General features: G+C 35.8%; 1 protein-coding gene across 3 annotated transcripts in view; it reads left to right on the top strand.

Annotated features, from left to right (window-relative positions):
• The window catches only part of LOC141527316 (semaphorin-1A), a 94354-nt gene that overhangs the window by 66011 nt on the left and 6312 nt on the right, over positions 1 to 22031 (top strand). For all 3 annotated transcript variants that reach the window (XM_074242736.1, XM_074242734.1, XM_074242735.1), the window contains exons 4-9: positions 4009 to 4105; positions 5308 to 5359; positions 11646 to 11816; positions 19766 to 19853; positions 20863 to 20967; positions 21151 to 21239. In XM_074242736.1, the coding sequence (XP_074098837.1) occupies positions 4009 to 4105; positions 5308 to 5359; positions 11646 to 11816; positions 19766 to 19853; positions 20863 to 20967; positions 21151 to 21239 (602 nt within the window). The remainder of the gene's footprint in view (positions 1 to 4008; positions 4106 to 5307; positions 5360 to 11645; positions 11817 to 19765; positions 19854 to 20862; positions 20968 to 21150; positions 21240 to 22031) is intronic.

Consider the following 22031-nt stretch of genomic DNA (forward strand, 5'->3'; position numbering starts at 1 on the left):
ATAGCAGTATAGCATAGTATAGTAGTACTAGAGCTTCCCTGTTGTAATTCATAGAGCAGAGTATGAATATGCCAATTAATATATAGGTACCTAATGTTGTATGTCATCATTTTATAGGAGAGATAAATGTATGCCAAGTACGAGGACGCTGTAAACTATGCATTGAGCATAGTCGAGTACCACCAGGCTGCCTCTACCTAGCACAAACGTGTACAAAGTTGTCCCTAACTCTCCTATACCGAGTTCGTGTTTACAATGTACCGGGAAAACAAGACAACGCAATTCACAGTACCACCATGTGTAATGCTCACTCTAGAGTAAAGTAACTGTATGCTATATATGTTTATATAATCTTGAACCCTTTCTCTCTTGGATTTCCGTTTGTTTTGACATTAACTACTTACTCGCCACATCAGGACAGCTCCAGTTGTCAAGTCTTTGATGTGAAACCCAATACAAGTAATTATTGATTTACTCTCAGTCCCGGTAAATATCTCGGAACATACTCGGAACATACTCGGAACATACGCTCTTTTGCTCATTACCTTCCTGAGTTTGTTAACAATTCTTTGATAGTCTTTTCTGATAAATAACAAAGGCTATTCAAAAATCAGGTCACCGACTATAGTCATTAATTATATCACGGTGATAATGATTTTATAATCTCTCTTGTTTATTGGTTCATGTTTGCATATTTCAGAACAATACCTTAAATTAACTCAACCTGCTTAAAGTTTTGATTTTGAACTGCGGTATTTAACCGTCTTTCTAGCATTATATCAACCATGAAAGAATCAGATAATTGGATTATGCGATGGAATGTTGATACGTGGAAATCACTGGAGATTACAGTCGGTCAGATACACAGTACGTTATATATTTATCAGCTAAAGTACAATTGATTCGACGGTCGTTCATCCAATAACGGGGCATAAAGCGATATCAGCCGCATCGCTCGAATAATTCTCACGGAATCTACAATTTATTCAGAATCGTTCATTAAACTGCAAATAATGGACGATATATGGAAAGGAAATACACCCCTGACGATACTCAATCGTTCCCCCTACCATCCAACGCCGTCATTATCACAGTTAACGTACATTATTCCGTCGAGTCATTCAATATATTATTTTCCCTACTTCCCTTCTCCCTTCTAACTTCTACCTCCACCTCCACCTACACTTTCTCTACCATCGCCGCCACCCACTTTTCCAATTATTCCCATGTAAATAAGTGCCCTCATTATTTATTTTCATACATCGCCATGGTATGGTTATCGTTAATAAACTACCAACTAGAATAGCTCTATACTCCAAACTCCATATTCACTCTCGGGTTAATTAGATCATCAATTTATTAAATTAACTAAATTATTAAATTTCTTTAATAATAAAAAACTTAATTAACATTTTTTTTTTTTTTTTGCTCAAGTATATTTACATCATAAACTATGTTTTTTATTATTCTTTTAAACTTAAAAATTAGCGATGTTACATGTCAACCCTGAATAAACAAATTTGGCTCAACTTGGAAGTGAGTGAAGTTAAATAGAGTAAAAAAAAAAAAAAAAAAAGATTATAAAAAGTGGCACATCAATTAATCAAAAGATGAAAGAGTAGTGAGCGTAGAGAGGAGTAGATTGTGTGAGCTGTATGATGAAGGGCGGTACAACTAGGCACGGTCTCAGCTAGTGCAACAACGACAACAACACTACGACAACCTCGACGTGGAGACGTCGTCGTCGTCGTTGACTCGTACACACTCTAGTCGCGTGACTCGATGATTCACGACGAGTGTATACATGCCAGTCTGTCTGCCAACTTGAGTTGTCCCAGCTCATCCTCCCCAGCCACCAGCTTTATACATACATACATACATACATACATACATACATACATTTATACCAAACTGGCATGTCCTATGTTCAGCGTCCTATATGTCCGCCGGCTGGCCCTTTCGTCGCGTTCGACACGTCAATTTAGCAGTCCTTGTGATGAAAATAAAATAAACAACGGGAGAGCAAGGGAGTACCGAGTATACAGACAATGACAGTAACCGTCCTGAGTGGAGTAAAGTCATGGAGCATCAAAGGGCTGCTCTTCCTTTCTCTACACACAGAACCAAGCCACACATACAGTTGGGAAAGAAGAGCTTCTGTGGTAGTTCCACTCGTGGGTGGTAGATGGTCCTTCCAGAACAGAAACTTGGCAATGGACTCTAATCCATTTAGCAAAGAGCAATAACGAGGGCATTTGGTGGCCAAGAGCTATTCGAGCAAGTCCGTCACGTTCGTGTCCTCGAGGATGATGGAAGGAACTTGTCGAGGATACTTGACTCCTGTTCTCCTGTTGGTTAACGCAAAATTCAAGTCAATCGCCTAAGGGCTAAGAAGCTGATATTGATTTAACTTGTTTATGCTTCAAATAGCAGTATGTGCTGGTACGTCTCCAGCCTCAATCAATATGATCTATATATCGATGGATGTGCGTATAGAGCGTATACCTTTATAATCCATGTAAATACGTCTATCTCCTATCAATATATGTATATACGTCTTATAATATGTACCTGGTTGTAACTAGGACCCTGGTATATAGGGCATAGGATACAGAGTTAGTATAGGGGTTTAGGTGTACATTACGTGAAAACACTTTAGCAGACCCCGTAAATTCGTCGGACCTGCTTCCCGAATCAAGAGTGTCTTGCCCAGCAAAATGCCCGGAGATAATTGAAACCGATCCAATGTCTAGGCTCATGTACACCACCAACAATCGGTGTATGTATGTAGGGAACCTTCGTGACCTCATTGGGTATTAATTCATCTGGCTGACAGCCCGTAACGTCCCGATCGGCAACTGTGCCTGCAAATCCCCATTATTTTTAAAAATTAAACCCGACGTGTATGTAATATAATTTAAAAGCTCAGACTCACGATTCTGGGTAATGAATTAACCCGGTGATGGGTAAATTGCTCTCATCCAGGAATAATCGGTATCATGGTTTCGCGGTTTTCATATTATACATTCCGGTGGTGATGCTTCAGGGCCGGCTGACTGGCTCTCAGAGGGGCTATCCTATGCCAACGCGAAAGCTTTTTAATTTCATACTTTAGTTCTCTCCAAAATTGCTCACTTTCTTTCTACAACTAGTACTCCTACTGGTACTGCTTCTAACAGTGGTGTAGTACGGGTACGACCTTAATTTACGAGCGACACGTGATCAAGAACCGACCACTTTGTTTTTTTCCACTTTTCTCTACTTTCCATTTTTCCTTGATACTTTTTAGTTTTTTCTCAGTCACTCATTCACGTCTTACCCTCATTTATTTGTTTTTTTATTATTTTATTTAAAAAACCTTTTTTTTATTCTCGGTAAACTTTGTAAATTCCTTTCCCATTTGTCTCTCTCGAGCTTCTGCAGATGGTTTTTCACTTTCCAGGAGGGAAAAAGGAGAGAAAAGTTTAGTTTTAAAGTATAAAAATAACTTTTGTGGCTCGAAACAAAATAAAAATCTAGGTAGTTGATTCAATGTGTTTTCTCCAGACCGAGACACAAATAATAGATTTATCAATGTTTCAAGAGCACAGCCGAGCTTGGAAATTGAATATAACTCAATGCCGAGAATACACATAAGGCACGATAGAATATTTCATGTTCTACCCCTCTGAATTTATTTTTTTACTTTATTTAAACAAAAGCAGCCCGCGATTCCTCGAGTTCCTTAGCGTCTAGCGTCTATCTGTCCATAAATTTGTTTTCTTAAGACCCCCTTGTTTTTCAAGAGTAGAACCCGCAAATTTATCGGACACTTGGGGAATGTAGTGTATACTCAACCCCGATCTCCGACCCCCGAATCGAATAGAAATGCGAGGTGTACATGCGAGCGGGCAATGCTTTACACGTAAGCGACGCTCGATTTACTATCAGCAGCTTAACTCACAAATTTTTACCAACGTGTTTTACTATATACATTATTTTTTTAAACTTTTATTTTATTTTTTCCAGGGGAAGTAATTGGGCAGCGCTTCTTGGGCAACGAGAGTCACGTCGAGCACTTCAAACTTCTCGAACGAGCGCCGACTTTTATCCTGATTGGTGCAAGGTAATATTTTTCACCGTGTTTAAACCCCATCACATAATCTACCCTACACTTTCATCTAACCCTCGCGTCTAAGAATTTTTATAAATTATTTAAACACCCATTTTTTTTTCCTTTTATTTTTACTCTTGATTCATCCCTCTTCTGCTAATCTCCTTCACACTCAAACGTACCTCAGGAATTTTTAAAAAGTTATTTAAAAAAATAAGAGATAAATTTTAAGTATTATTACAAGTGGGTCTAGCATTGCCTCCATATTAAACCCATTATAAATTTGTCAGGTTTAAAAAATATAAAGCTCCCTTCCTCTTTTTCCTTGTCTTCACAAAAGACACATCTCTAAACGGTCTAGCGCTTCACGGCGCCAAGAAAATTGGATGCCCGTAAAACGCTCCCGTCATTTTCGTATGTAAATTTTTTACGAGCTCATTCTGCTCGCGATTGCGGTCTACCCCCGGTTATCCTTCGGGCGCGAAATTTCGCTAACTAACAGCCAGCGTAACGTTAAAAAATCTTTTACTTTTAACAGTAGGACTATCACCATGCCATAATAATAATAATAATAATAATAATAATAATAATAATAATAATAATAATAATAATAATAATAATAATAATAATAATAATAATAAGAGGAGAAAAAAAAAAAGAAGCTTAAACCTGGGAATGAATTAATGCAGACTAGGATGGGAATAAACGGGAACGGAAGAGAGATAAAGGAGATAGAAACGGCAACGGCGGCTGTGCTGGGGATTCTCAGTGTGTCTATGTCTATGCCGGTGCGAATGGCGCGGTGGGCGCGAGAGCGGTATACCGAGCATAATCAATTTCACGTCCGACCGCGAGCTAAGCCGTCACGAGCCTCCGATAATGGATGCACACGTTTATCACGCGGGCACGTACCTCTTTCCCTCTTTTCTTCTCTTTCTCTTTGCTCCCTCGCCCTTTGCCCGAGCCGCTGCTACTGAACTCGATAATTATGCACAGCCCTACTAATTGAGGAAGATCGATGAGTTGGGCGATGACAGCACCCGTAGAGGTAGCACGCGCGCATCAAATCCCCAAAAGCTTCCTCCATCTTGTGTCACTTAAGCTCAATTATAGACAAAACCCACCAGGATTTGTGTCTATCCATCTCTATCTATCTGTCGCATTAATACTCGACTAATCATTATAATTAATCTCCATATATATTTGCTTTACAGGAATGCCATCTACAACATCAGTCTCCACGACCTCTCGGAAATCGCCGACCAGGTAAATTTTATTATCTTATAATTTTAAAACTTTGTATTATTCTCTCACCAGCGATTTATTTAATTAAAGTTGTGATTTATTTCTGTACCGTCCCCACTGTAACTCGCGGCTCTTTCCATCACTCGTCTCGATTTTTACCACCGCCAGATAATAACATCGTATCGTAGCAAGCCACTTTTGCTCTCAGTCTGTGAGTCTGACTCTGAGTCTGATTTGAATTTCTGTTCTACAATTACACCACCAGTGAGATGATGATAATAATGAAAAAAGAAATACCGGGAATGAGATTTGACTTCATCTAGCAGCTAGTCATTTTGACAGTTACATCCGGCAAATGGTTGGAATGTAAATTAGGTAATCACGTTAACGGGCATACAGTCATGTGCATGCATAGATTGTGGATATATATATATATATATATATATATATATATATATATATATATATATATATATATATATATATATATTCTCTGGCAAATAAATAACATTCACATTTACATTCGCTCAACACACACACATAGCTAACATACAAAACCGCTTATATTCTGCGCCCAACAGATGTATATATCTCCGTGTTGTTAAATTAAAGTAAAATACCCCGTGCCAGAGAGTGAAAAGCTCCAGGAAAAAGGCTCCTAAGCGAGTAAAGATGAAAGGGATGAGTAGCGTGGTGAAGAAATCCCGTTAATGACTTACCCACCGCTACGGTACATCCAAGTTGGAAACTAGAAGCTGCAAGCTGCAAGCTCCAAGCTGGAACTCGAGTGAAATGTAACCGTGTATAAGCTTTTTTTTTTCTCCAAACAACTCAAACAATATCTAACTAACATCAGTCGGATTTTCCCTCAGAAGGAGTTGCCATCCTCGCCATCCCATCCCATCCCACCCCTTTCTATTCCAGTCTCTGATTCTCGAGAACCAGCTCGGTACTTTTCGTTACTGCAAGACCCAGAAGACACATGTGTTTGTTCTAGTGTGTGAATGCTCACAGTCCCATCGGTGCTGAGACTCCAGATCGAGAAAGATAAAACGTGGCTTGTTGGTCTCCGCCAACAACAACCTTGTTGACAGTAAACTCACGACGTAATCCTACGGGAAAACTTTTCCGTAAGACTAATTAAGTCGCGTTGAAGATACTAAGTCAGAACGTCAACAGTACGTTGACCGGAATGCCCGACGTTCTAGCAGAGGGAGCTTCAGCTTCAATGAGAAAATACGATCGATCTGCTGATAAATAAAGTATTATATCAGTGGATCCGAGCACAATCGCTGGCTCTGCGGATCAGGGAATCAACGAACCAGCATTGATCATATAAATATACATTGACGGTGAAATAAGTTCCTTCCTTGGTCGCCAGCCATCGCGCTCTTACATATAATATTATCTACGGATATAGCATACTATACAGGAGTCTAGACTCTCGACCGCTACTCTGGTCGTCGTACTCGGCTACACGCAGCAGCGAGAGGCGGCTCTGACCGGTCATTCACTCAGCCGTAGTAAAAACTCGCCACCGTTCGCGCATAACTTGATCCACATCGGCAGGCTCCACGGCTCACGGGTTAGCTACCACTGCACACTTATAAACTATAGAGGCTATCTTGCCGTACCACTCGACATGTTAAATCACCATTACCATCTACTATCCCCTTACCCTTTTTCATCATATGTATCAACCATCCACGGCTCTTATTATATTTATTATCTCAGTCTCGCTAAAATTAAACTCTTTCACACTTTGTTCAATAATCGAAAGTAAAAAATATTAATTTCTGCTTAAAACATCGTTTAATTCTCTTAATAATTTTTTTACTAAACTCAAACTCAGTTATTTTTATAATTCTTTCTTTCTTTGTTATTTTTAATTATTTATTTGTAGATACTTTTGATCGGAGATAATAATGGAACGTTTAATGTGATTCAAGTCTGTTTCTGATTGGAACCTTAATCATTTCCTTGCATTGTGTTTTTTTTCTTAAGAAAGTCTAATCTTCTTAAACAGAACTATTCTCTTTAAATAGAACTGATTAGATAATCATGAATTGCTTTTTTTTTTTTTTTTTTTTTTTTTTTTTTTTTTCGTTAAAATTGTAGATTATACTATCGCTAAATTCTGATTGACATTATCGTGGAACTTTGTTCCTAAAAGTATAAAATTTGAAAAACACCAAGATTTATTCATTCTGTATAAAGTTGTAAAAGTTTGAATCAAACTTTTCAAGTTGTCAAAATTTAATTTTTTCAGTAAATTATTTAATTTTATTAAAATTAATAAAAACTGACATAAATTATTAAAATAATTAATGTAATGTAATCTTTATACCTCGTTAATTATAAAAAGCAACGTCAAAAAGTGTCCCAACATTGTTCTGAAAGTTTGATTCTCTGTAAAAGAAGTATGACATCTTGAATAGCAGCCAGAGTGGTTCGTCCTGATGATACCTTTTCCTTTCTCTCAAAATCTTTCATTATGCATCTTCCCTGGAAAAAGTAAAAGATGGAGATATAGATACTGACAAGAACAACAACAACAACCAGCGCAATTAGCTCGATATCAAGATGTCGAGTTTGTCAGGGAGAATATCGACGAGAAGTTTGTATACCTCTTTTCAAAATGCAAGGTGTTCTTTAGACCAGCTTTTGGATCTTATCCAAATGGATTTGTCGTCAAGCATCTCATCCTTCTTCTTCTTCTTCTTCTCTTTCTCCACCTTTCTTATCATTTTTCTTTCTCTCTCGTTTCCCCCCCTCCCTCCCTCTATTTTCTCCACTTGATGTTTTTCTCATGTTAGTTTTCTTGCGTTAGCAGTTTTACTTATACGGGAACTCAGATGTCAGCCGGGTACATTGTTATATTTTATATCCATTCTGTAAAGTAGCGCACTCGACGTAACTCTACACGCACTGCTGAATCAACTTTTTTACTTTTTATCTTCTGTGCAAAATATAATACTGTTAGCTTTTTAACATCGGGTTGACATTAACATTAACATTCTGCAATATAAATATTACCATCATAATTTAGATTTTTTAATACCTATTTGCATTTCTCATTCGTTATTCTCTTGTGTTTTTAAAAATTATTTTTTTAGTAAAATACAGTAATTACCGGAGATTAGGGATTGCTTGTCGAGTATCGTTAACAAAAACAATAACCGAGCACCGAGCTCACAACTGAGTTGACTTATCCGATTATATGCCTTAGTACGGTATCCACAAGACGTCTAACATTTATACTTCCGTTGTCATACCTTCTAATATATATATCTATAAATATATAAACATAATAAGAATATTCGTGTTGCTTTTAGTAATATCTATACTAGTATTAGTAGTAGTAGTAGTAGTAGTAGTAGTAGTAGTAGTAGGAGTAAGAGTAATAATATAAGTAGAACTAGTAAAATTGTCGTTCCCTGGTAGTTGTTAAAGTCATTGTACTCGCTAGCGCATTATAATATATAGCATTAAGTACATAATATATATATATATATATATATATATATATATATATATATATATATATATATATATATATATATATATATATATATATATATATATATATATATATATATATATATATATATATATATAGAGTATCACCTCACCACAAACCAGGAAAACCAACGGGAATGAAAATTACAGTCTGTTCACTTCTTCCGTTCTTTTAATTCATTCATAAAACCAGGAATATCAATCATAAAAAATAACTTTAAATTTATCTCAAACTCTACCAAGAATAAACTTACTTTTTGTACTAAAAATATTAATAATAATAATGATACTATAAAACCACTCCCTTTTTATCTTTCATCTAATAAAATTTCTTCAATCCAACTAATGACGGCAATTTTTTTCCACCGATATGAAAATATAAATACCCGGCATTATAATTAGCGATTTCTCTTGAACAATCTTGAGCAAAAAGTCAAGCAAATTAAAACTCGATTGACCAAGGGGGGGTGGAAAAAAATCTAAACACATATTTTACAACGGTAATATATAGTCAGTACAGAGGAAAAAAAAAAGAAAAGAAAAGGACAGAGATGAGCAGCTGACAAACGGACCGGGTGAGACGAGGCAGTCACGTGCCATCCATCCATTTCCGTAAAATGTCCGTCTACGTCAAAGGGGACTTTAGCACAAATTAAATCTATTCTCCTCTAGTGTCAAACATACCCCTGTCCCTGTCCCGGCACAGAATGGCAACTTGCTCCCCTTCTCCTCAATTTTGGTTCGTTATTTTTGCCAAGTAGCCCCCTGAAAGTCTCCTACAGTCCATGTACTGGTTAAATTAGGAGAGTCGAGACTTGTTCTCATCATTATCATTATCATCATCATCATCATCATCATCATCATCATTGTCGTCGTCGTCAAGAGTATCCTCCCGTCGAACCCTTTCACCTCACCTATATTTCCGCTTATCGCGCCCGACAAAAGGAAGGAGAAGGAGAGAAATTTAATCTATTTACCGTAAAGCGAGCGTGTACATCACCTCGGCACTCTATGGGCACATACACACCCTCGCCCTCTCGCCCTCTCGCCCTCTCTCCCTCTCATTCAGTCTCGAGCGATATTTCTTTAACAGGTGTAACGTATATACATGGTACATACATAGACACAAAGTCGTCTGTCGCGTCTGCCTTGGCAGGTAAAATTATTCCACGCCATTAGCCAACCCTCTGGCAGACTAAATGCACACACACTGTGCTCTCAAAGGTAGACAGAGCAACAGCCAGCAAAGTAGAGAGAAAGACATCACACACATAAAATTCAAATGTAAGTAAGGGTGGGGTGGTTCGTCGGTTGGTTAATAATCCGTTGAATGGTGCGTGAAGAAAAGTCATTGAGGTAAACATGTGTCTTATGCAGAGGCTATTTTAAACCGAGAGTTACAGCACAAATGAACAAGTTTATTTAGTTAGAGGTGTAGTTGTGAGTTACTGACTGAAACAACTAACCCTCCTCCCTCCTAGCTCATTCCTCTTTTACTTTGTACTTCTCTCGGCCTCGCTACAGCTGTTCACTTGTCTATGCCGTAATAACACATACCACTCTTTACCAATCTACTGCCGGGAAATCGTTGTATAAGTATAAACATTTTGCTGAGCCTTTTAACCACTACCAGCCATCAGAATAGGAAAAGGAATAGGAATACGGTATTGTACCGCTGAGTCAAAGTATTTCACCCTGGGGGCAAACAACCTGAAACATTTGCTGTTATTTATTAATCCTATTTAACGCAAGTATTTTCAACCGACTGTTTTACCTTTAGCTCTTACACTACTAGTACACTATTATACACTATTCTCAGGCTCCAAGGCTCTGAGCCTCGAATCTGTACTGCTACACACTTTGAACTCTTGACCCTTTCCACGTGCTTTGTCGCTCATTCGTCTCGAGTGTTATAAGTGAACTTTCTTTTTTCAATTTAAAAAAATTTTTTTTTCTTTTTCTTTTTTTTTCCAGGGCTATATTTCACTCAGACACTTGTGTATGTAATGTACCACTAAAGTATTTTATGATTTAAAATTTTAAAAGCCGCAGTGATATATAAGTTATTTTGTTTTAGTTTTAGTTTTAGTTTTTATTTTATGTTCTGCTGCGAAAGTATAAATAGGAGTAATGGAAATAAATATCCGAATGCAGTGAACGGGAACAATGCATTTGGGAAAAGTAAAATTTATATTGTTAAAATTAGCAGGAGTTGAACTGTATATCTGTGTACTTTTTTTTTTTTTTATCTATAAATATATAAATGAATGTATTTAGAAAATATGTATATGTAAAGAGAGCAAGCGGTGGTCCGGAAGCGGAGAACTGCGAATAGAAACCCGTGTATAAGCCGTTGAATATTCAGTGCGATTTTGCGGTTTAAACTTTTAGCCAGGTCTCAGCTCTCTCCTCTCCTCTGCTCGCGTACACCTACCTACGCCTGTTACGACGTGGTCGTATTCTAATTAGGCCAAAGTGGAGACGAGACGAGAACCCTCTTCCCCTTCTACCTCTACTTCTACAGCGATCTTCTGCCGGCACTTATACCAGACTCAGACCCAGACCTCAGACCAGTGTTTATATATATGATGAAAGAAGAATATAAACGACTGTAGACTGAAGAAGTAAAGGTGGACTCGCGGATTTGAGCCGAGTTGAAAATTAAAATCACGACGTAAGAAAGGAAATAATCTTTCTTTATATTTCTTGAGCAGTCATTATGTCTTTCGTTTTTTTTTTCTCTCTCTCTTCTTTTGCTTTGTTATTAATTTTATAATTTCTTTTGCAGAGAGTACAGTGGTCGAGTTCTGCGGCACACAGGGAGATGTGTAATTTGAAGGGTGCAAGCGAGGACGACTGCCAAAACTACGTCAGAGTATTTGGACGTCAGGGCCCCAACAAATTCATCGCCTGCGGTACCAACGCTTACAAGCCCCAGTGCAAGCAATTTGTGCGAACGGTAAATTAATCTTCATACTTTTTATTTCGTATTTTAATTTTATTGCACTGATAAAAAATTTTTTTTTAAGTTGAAAAAAAAATTAGTTATACTTAATGAATTAATTTATTGACAGTCAATAAATTTTTCTAACATATAAGTTGATAAATTTAATTTTCAACGGTCGTATTACCACTTGAGTATTAATTTTAAATGTAAAAATCGAACTATGTGTTGGAAAAGTAATTAAATTTAAAGTTTAAAATTTATTCAAGTGGAATGTACAACAGGAAAATACAACAGAAAATATTGAATTACAAATACATAGTACTCTTCAAAAAATTCAACAGCAACTTGATAAAGTAAAAATATTGTAAACTATTTTGAAATCAGAAATTTTCAACATCGCGTTGTTTTCAACAAATATTTTCATTGTTTCGTTCAAACAAAATGCTAAACAAAATCAATGCGGGTTTGATGTGTATAAATATTTCGAAATCTCAGAGGGATCGATGACATGGATCGTGATGTTAATTGAAGCTCCCTTTTATTCCGTTTGACTATTCATTTTTTTCTTTTTTTTTTCTTTTTGTATTTTTTTTTCATTTGCCTTCAGTGTTTCGTATTTTCTAGTTTTGAAAAACGAGAGAAAGCTCTTACGGTGACGTCTGTCACACAAACACGAAAACTGATAAAATACTTGACTAATGGAGATCGCCACCATGAATATATCGGAAGCTACCTGTCAAAGCGATCGGCCTGTACAAGTACCCTCGTGTGTGTCTTTTTTTCACCCATACGTGTTCCCGTATGGATCTCACACAGCGAGCATGGAGCAGGACCGAGTAGCGGTTGCAACAACGTCTCGGTTGACTGGCGACGCGCGAAACGAATGTGACCCTCCAGAGGGTGAAAAATATAAAAAAGCCTCCTCCCTCTATTCCCGATCGATACCGTTTTAACGTAATTGTGTACATGTATTATAAAACCATAGTGATATTTTGTGTAGCAGGAAGAACAGTTGGGCTTTGGGCTTAAAACTCGAGTACTATATTACACGAGGGGATATATTCTTTATATTTTATTTGAGCAGTTAAGAGGTTCAGCTTTGTACGGTTTAAGAACTTGTTGCCGACTTTTAGACTGTTTTCATGATACAGCCAACAAAACAACTGAATGGAAAAAGAAAAAAGAATAAGGTAAAGGGGAAGGGGAAGGGGAAACTAAAGCTCACTGAATTGTTTTGAATCCCCAGGGTGCTTTTGCTGTAAAATTTATACCCCGTTAAAAGCAATCAATTATTTATTTATTAATCTTTTAAAGGGCAGAGATACTCGACTATTCGACTTTATTCGGGAATTCTTTTAAAATAATATTTTATTTTATTTAACCCAACTTCCTCAACTACCGGCTGGTTCTAGATTCCGATATTTGAATTTTAGATTTAATAATAAATAATCTCCGCCTTTGCTCCGCATAAAGTATCCGTTTTCGAGGAAAATTTTTATTAAAAAAATTTGTAAAGAATTTTCAAAAGTATGTCAAAGTAATAAATTGTTAAAAAAAGCAGCCTCTACATATACATACATATATGTACAAGCTGAAATAAAAATTCAAGAAATATCTCTATTGAATAGAAACTTTGCTGTATAATAACTGTTTTTCCCATGACATATGTTTGTATAAAGTATTACCCGTCGTTGTTAAATCTCGGTCATGAAATGCAACTTTGTCTGCTCCGTTCAATTTAGTTATACAATACAATTTCATATATTTACAGATATCTGTGGATCCGGTAATATATATTAGACTGAGGATGAGTTAGGCCGCGCGTAGAATGCCTGTGTATATTTACGTCTAATCGAAGGAATTCAAAACTAGGTGATCCAGGATTGAGGGCTGAGAGAGTAGTCGGAGTTTAAACCCTCCCTTATTGCTATCCCCTACCCCCTACCCCTTACCCCCTACCAGGCTGGATTGTATAACATAGAGCCCGCGATAATCCCAGCGGTGAAGCATATAGCCAATGGAAAACTACACGAGAGACGAGAGCGTCGATTCTGGTCGATTGCTACACACCAAATACCTCTATCCATATATTTATCGTAACCCCATGACTGCACACTGCTGAGAATAATAAATATACATAGGTAGACAGACGGCTTGGGACTAGATCGATTGCCGTTCGTCGCCCAGTTTATTTAATACTTATTTCTATAAAATTTCTCAGCTCCTTTGATCCGATCGATCGTTCGCGGCCGATGAAATACCTCGCTCTATTATATCTCCACAATTCTATAATATTTTATCAATATAAATATTTCTGGTGGCAATTGGTTCAGTTGGTTCTTGATTGTTGGTTGTTGATCCCACACTAGATCAACAGACAATCGAATACTCGAAATTCCTAATAATATCTCCACTTCAATCAGCCAGCCATTAAAACCATCCAGAGAAACAATACCGAGATATTACAACATGGACTGTTTTAACCGTATAATACATCCCTAATATAATACCAGTTTAATTTTATCCCCGGTTTGTTTTCAGATTGTTCGTTGTTAGGTTTCGATTGTTTTAGTATTTAACTAATTATCCGTAATATTTAGCAGTGGGCAGCGTGAAAAATTTTGGAAAATAAAAAGCAACAGACAAAGCCATGTCGACATGAAGTCATGTAGCCAACCAGCCAGCCAGGTGGTCTTTTTTTGCAGCCCAGTAAGCTCCATTTATACATAGATTTAGCAGAGCCTATCGCTACTCGCAAATCGGAAAAACTCGTGTCCCGAGCTGCTGCTGCTGCTGCTACTGGGAGACGGGGATTTTTATATTTTGCTCGGCAAATCAGGCCGGGATTATGTAGGTCATGCGAATGAATATACACAAAACAGAAGAGAATAGAACAGAATAGAGCATATATGTATGGATTATAGAGCTGCAGAAAAAGCAGACCATGGCATGCAGACGCGGAGCTACGATAGGATAATATCGCGACGCGGCAAGCTGTCGTAGATCCCCGATCCCCGAATACGAGAGCCATGAGATATCCGACTAACTACCAACTGCCATACCGATCCGACTACGAAAACCGAAATAGAATTCGAGTATGATCGCGGAAACGGCCCTACAGTAATATAACTCCACGGGGACAGATATTTTGGAATTTAGCCAGCCAACACTTACTCATACATGTTATGTATTGCGTGTACAGCCAGTCACATATTTGCCTTAAACTTGCTAGGGTATCCCGCTTACCTCAACGAAACTTCAACAGCGAGCACGTTATAAGCTTCCGTTACACTCCCGCTGATGGAAACATCCATTATCCTTGCGTAATTCACATACAATATCCATCTATCCCTCTCCCTTATTCATCACATGACTTTACCTCATCTGTGTTCTCGTTCTTCCATACCTCAATCCTTGGGTACACATTGGATTCACACACGAGAACACGTCAGCCAATTTCTCATTATTCTACGTCGCATAGAGATTGTCAAAAAGTTTGCTTCAACCGTCAGATTATCGGAGTTTAATTGTTCAATGAATAGTTTCTCAAAATTTACACATAACCTGTGAACTTGGATAATTATACTGATAGTTATTAAATTATTTGACGGAAATTATAATACAATGCGATTGCTAATGGTTTTGATATGTTTGATATATATGGAAAAAAAAAAGTATACAGAGTTGCATTACTTGATGAAAACTTCCGCAGAGAACTCTGCAGTATTTGTGCACGATGATACCTTTTCTACATTTTACGTTGAGTTGGCGAGGATAATTAACGCCGCGTATGAGCTACCGATGTACCCACCGGATTTTCTTTTATAATAATTAAATTATCATTATTATTATTATTATTATTATTATTATTAAAAACCGGACGTCAGCTAACGGAAGCACGCGTGACAGGAAAATTCATATTACTGTTATAGTATTAAAATAATAATTATCTCGTGTGACAAAACCCGTTTAACTTTTTTTTTTGTCGGTTATTATTATATAATATCATTTGTTGGATCGGAAAGTGACAAGTAGGGTTTAATTTTAATTGAAAATAAAAATGAGGAAATAAAAGGGTGATTTTGTTTTTATAAAAGATGGATCTCTTGTAGGTTACCTGTCTGAAATTTTACCGGTCCTGAGCGTCACGAGGTAAAACTGAACATACAAGAAGCATTTCTCAATTCCGCCGGAAGTGAATCCGCTCGACATATTTATATCTAAATCTATGTCTATATCTATGTAGGCTATGTAAGGGGATAAGGAGGGCTGGAAAAATGAGTAAAGAGAGGAAAAAGAGTTGAGGAAATAAAAGGAAATGAACAGTTACTCAAGATTTTATGCGGAGCACGTTGCCTTTGGCTCCTTTCGTTTACTCGCGCCTCACCTTCTTGTCGATTTTGGTTCTGTTCCTTCCGTGAGCAACGTGTCGTGAGGGTGAGCCTGGTGTAACTTGGAATCCGATGAGGGACGAGGATTCTCGGTCTGCTGAGTGTCCGAATCAAGAACCGGACACACCGACACTCACATCGCGATTCAGGATGCAACCAAACGACCGACGTTATTGCTTATATAAACACAAATATAGCTATATAAATATATTGTATGAAATAGTTGTAAAAGTCAGCGATGAGATAAATCTTTATTCGATACGCCGAGTTTATTTCTGGCTTTTTTTTTTTTTTTTTTTTTTTTTTTTTCTTCCAAGTATGTTTTCTTTTATGTTATATCAGTGACAAAAATAAAAGATATTAATGCTTACATTTAAAAAAAATATCACATTTTATCATGAAATTAGCAAATTAATACTTGTAACTTTTTCTCATGAGTAGTATTAAATATTAACGAAAATTATTCTTGAATACACTTAAACTGATTTGATCTCATTTTTTCTAGGTAAAAGCTACAAATTTAGATTCTAAAATTGGTACATTCGACTAATTGTTTAAAATTTTACGATAACTAACTTTGAATTTTTTATTAAACAAACAATGAGATCACAATTTAAAATAATCTAATTACAATTAATCGAAATGTTGTTTCCACTGTTTTCGACACCTGAAACATGACAATAAATAAATTTGGTTAATGTTCAAAATAATGATAACTTATTCTGGTTATGAAAATGAAATGAATATTTTTATTATTTTTGAAAGTGTTGTAATTTATTAAAACTAGCGTCAACGGCACTAAACATCGTAATAAAAGCGAAATATAATAATAAATGTGTATAATTATAATTAGTCATGCTTCCGGTTTTGAATCCCTCTACAACTGAATGTATTATATCATTATGTTTGTGTGTGTGTGTGTGTTATAAATTAAAACGAGGTCATATTGAATTAGTGATACATTTACATGTATATACTTTTGAATGAGAGGTTAAATCGAGAGGGAAATTGGAATAATTGTCCGCCCGAAATTATGTATTCAGTTATTCAACTAGATATAAACGTGCGAATATTTTATATTTTATCCAGCTGCCGTTTAGCCGTCGATAGATCATACTTGATAAATTATCCGGTTTCATTAATAAACCTTAAATAAACCGCGTATAATGTATTATCGTTACTTTTTGTTTGGCTATCAATTTTCGGCACTTTATTTTCCGGCTGACATTTAAAAAGTTGAAATAAAAAAAAAAAAAAAAAAAAAAACACATATCCACACACATACTCTATTTTAAGCTTTTAAAGCGATTAAAATCGTTGGTATTATACCCGTAACATTTTTGTACAAAATTACCAGCTTAATTCCGCAATCCAAAAATAAAGTGATCCTCGCTGATAATTAAACTTACTACGTGGGTTTCTTCCTCATTCTTCGTACTCAATTGCCAACTAAATTAATATAGTTTGGTAAGTATAATATGTAATCATATAATATCATCACAGAGTGGATTATTACAGTCGAAAGCACAGCAAATAAATATTATAAATTATTGGGTAATTCAAAAATAGTGGAGCTGAATCTGAGTTGGTTATAAAAAGTTTTAAGTATATTTTTATAATAAAATAATATTCTGGAGGCATAATAATTTTTGTTGAGCTTGGTGTGCTAAAGCTGTAAGGTGTCTAAAAGTCTAAACGGGCCATTAGATACTGCGCCACTACGGAACCGGATGATTTACGGAACTTACCGAAGAGAACCGATAAGATTTCAGCTTTAGAAGGTACTTTCTTTCGGTCTTTTGGCTAGCTAACTTACTTCCGTAACTGGAAAAGAAGGATGAAAAAAAAAAAAAAAAGTTAAAGTAAAATGAAATGAGATAAAGAAGAAAAACAACAAGACCATGAATAAAAACAAGAACAAGTTCTTTTTTCACACTGATGCGACAGTAAGGCTTTCAAGAACGTCCAATTTATCTCGAGCACCTTTACTCTTTAAAGAGTAAGAATGAGGGGAAAAAAAGATGGCGACAGGTGGGTTGGGGACCAAGGGACGAGGAGGACCAACATGTTCACGTAGGCGGAATTCCGGTACATGTATACCGTACATTTATATGTATAAATCTAGAATAAAGATGCAGCGGAGGACAAAGTTGTCGTCGTCAAAGGAAGCAAAGACTTTTGGGTGTTTTTGCAAACACTCACCTCCACCCAGATTCATAAATACATACATAACATGAAATCTACCCCGTATGTGCTATTCCCGCATTGTTTTGTGCATCAACTATAGGAATTTATGATGCTCGAGTTCTTCTGGTAAAATTTTCTTCCCCAAAGTAAAACTCGGCACATCGCGGTGGCACTGATGGCGCGGTAGCAACACCGGTGACGGGCAAATAACGAAGGCTCTAGGTGCTCGGATTCACAGCAGCATAAAGCTCCGGCCCTAGCCTCGGCTAAACTTTTCAAATTAATGATAATTAGACGTAAAGTTAAGAAGCTTCTCACGAGATAACGAGTTACTCGCTTTTACGTTGTTTGTTCATTTCCCTTTTTACATCACCTGTATGCTTTACGTTCAACACATTCCACGTCAAACTATAAAAACATTATAAAGAAACTTTGAATCTTCTACCAACGCTTTCGCTACTATCATCCCTAAAAACTTTATACAAATACTTAATCAGCTGAAACTTTAAAATAATTCTTTTTCTTTATCAATATTGTTTTTGATAGCCCCATTAACCAGGAATCTCATTTAGAAAAGTCGAGCTCCAGCTTGGAACAATATTGTGTTGAGCTGTACTCCTCTATCACTATTTTTTTATTTTTTATCTAGCTTACGGCTATTTTTCACTTATTTACGCTAGAAGTTTGCTCAAAAACGAGGAAAAAAAAAAAAAAAAAATAAGAACGAGATCTTTATACGCAGTGGATTTATAAACTTTTTTCGGTTCGACGTTCGATGAGAGCTGGTTAGGTTTTATCCCAAGCACCAAGTACACCCTATAGTCATACTGATAGACATAGACATAGCCTTAGATATACAACGGAGTATGTGTGTACTCTTAAAGTTGAACAGCGCCTATAAAGGAGAAGAGCAGGAGAGAAGAAAGGCAAACTTGATCCGACTGATCCGCTCCTCAATATTTCTTTATCCTTTTTTGATGCTGCTGAAAATAAGCTGCCAATAAAATCTAAGAGCTTGCGTTTGTATCTCGGCATTTCTATCTGGAAATCGACTCGCTGACATCTTCGCGTACATTCTCAAATACAAATTCAGTATTCATTGGCCTTTCTCGTTCTCGCATTCTCTGAGTTTTACGAGCCAATCTTCCAAGTGTAATCTTCCCTTCAAAACCCATCAGAGCAACTTGTATAAAACTATCCATATATGTATTATTCGTATTATATTATATATATATATATATATATATATATATATATATATATATATATATAAAATATAAATAAAAGAAGAAAAGGTTGTCTATCGAGTGGTAGTTTTTCACTTAAACTCTGTGACATCTGGTGTCGACTTTTTTTTAAAAACTTTTCTCCCTTTTGTTTCAGAACGGGTCTTACGTGGGTTCTGGAGAGAGTGATGGCCTCGGTCTCTGTCCTTACGATCCACAGCACAACAGCACAGCAGTTTTCGCCGGTAAGTGTCGACGGATACGAGCGAGGACCCATCCGAGGATGGGATATTAAAAAAAAAAACCTATATAGATAAACTAAACTGGGTATGAAAATAAAATAAAATAAAATGATATGTTACCGTCTCCATACTCCGGTATCTTTTATGGCGAACATCATGGTGACCTAGAATAGAAAGAGGAGGAACCAGGGATCTAATGTTCTTGAAATACATACATATGTATGCATGTACATGAAAGTAACATGGCACAAGTGAAGAATGGTGCAAGATCCCGGTATTTTGTTGAACCGTGTATTACGTATCTTCACGCTTCAACATCGCCTCGGGTCTCGGCTCCTAAATTTGTAGCTAGCTACCTGCATCTATTCAGATCTATCCTCTTCCTCTTCGCTTAAACTTTTTCCGCTTTTCTTATCCATTCCCCTACGTAGCTAACAGATATCTTCTATATTATTCTACTCACCAACCTGTCACCCAATCTCGATCCTTCTATCTTTAACGCCACACAATTAAACTCTATATTTATGACTTTTTTTTTTTTTCAATGTCAAATGATAAATTAATGGATTTTATCAATAATTTAGGCACGGTTCATTGCAATTGTGTCACCTTTTCATTTAAATGTCTTGAATAAATAAAAATCTTTTTCCATTCAATTTCGCTTACTTTATTTTATCGAAAAAATTGTCTCACTCGTTTAATTATTAATAAAATTCTCCAGTGAGAATTTACTAATAATTAATATGTCGTAATAAATTCTGGTGAAAAATGAAATTAAGTTAATGGAACATTTTAATCGAGAAATTCAATAATATAATGGTGCTATATAAAATGAAATATTTGAATTTAAATATCCAATATTTGAATTACTTATCGTTTTATCTTTAAACAGATTATTTTTATTTGAAACTCCTCTGCTCATAAATAGTTAAAAAATAAAATAACACGATTGCACAAAGCGATACCGATTTTAATTTAAATAATAAATTTTATAATGATATTAAAATTTCAGGCGGACAATTGTACGCAGCGACTGTAGCGGATTTTTCCGGTGGCGAACCGCTAATACACAGGCAGAAAATACGAACCGAGCGGTCAGATCTCAATCAATTAAACGGTAAAAATAATAATATATATATATATATATATATATTTATAATTCATATCTCCGGTGTACAGAGCGCTCGCAGTTGAATTTAAACTTTACTCTAGTTTATACCGCTAAGTGACAGAGCGACAGTTGAATTTTAAAATTAAATTATCATTTATTTATTTAAATGAATTTATCATTTATTTTCAGGTCCAAACTTTGTCAGTTCGTTCGCTTACGGAGACTATGTCTTTTTCTTCTACAGAGAGACGGCTGTCGAGTACATGAACTGTGGGAAGGTAGGTCACCTCATATATTTATGACTACGTTAATAAAATAACAGTCGAGATCGACTGTTGGCATAAGACATCCAAAGTATCAATCAAAAGCACAAAAAATACTATTACTTGTTTTATATTTCGATGATACAGCGGTGATATTTTGTTAAAAATTTGTTTTAAATTAAATTTACCAAGATTGATAATTATTTAATTCTATTGAAATTTTTAATCAAACTTATTCTTGCTCACTTTATTCTCAGATTATATTGAGAAAAAAAATTTTAAACGAAGTCATTTTAATTCAAGCCATTTATATATTAATTTGTAAAATTATTATGAAATTAAAAAAAAAATCAAAGTAAATTTTGTCTCTTCAGAATTTTACAATAAAACTTTTATAATTCCGATGTTTCATTCCACTCAAAGTTAAATCGGGATTTTTAAAAGTATATAAAACTTGAAAAACTTTTTGTAATAGCAATTCAAAGGTAATTTATATATCAAATCCTCAAATTGAACTTGATTATTGTACAGAATTTCCAATATAAGTTGAAATAATTCTCTTAACTTGATTTTCACTTTATACTAATTACTGATCAAAGGTAAATACTAAAATATTTGAGCTTTGAAGAGTTCGATCGAAGTTTTCGATGTTATTCTTGAATAGAGAAAACCATATTTTTACCGGTAATTGCATTTACTAATTGGTTAAAGGAATTTTGTTAAAGTTTAACAAGAAATTTCATCTAAAGTTTTAACTTAAATCCCGAATGTATGGTAGATCATTAATCAGGAATTATTATCTGTATC

The sequence above is a fragment of the Cotesia typhae genome, unplaced genomic scaffold, assembly GCF_013202065.1.
Source record: "Cotesia typhae breed Kobodo isofemale line unplaced genomic scaffold, CoteBio_Ctyphae contig_4, whole genome shotgun sequence".
Taxonomy (NCBI): Eukaryota; Metazoa; Arthropoda; class Insecta; order Hymenoptera; family Braconidae; genus Cotesia; species Cotesia typhae.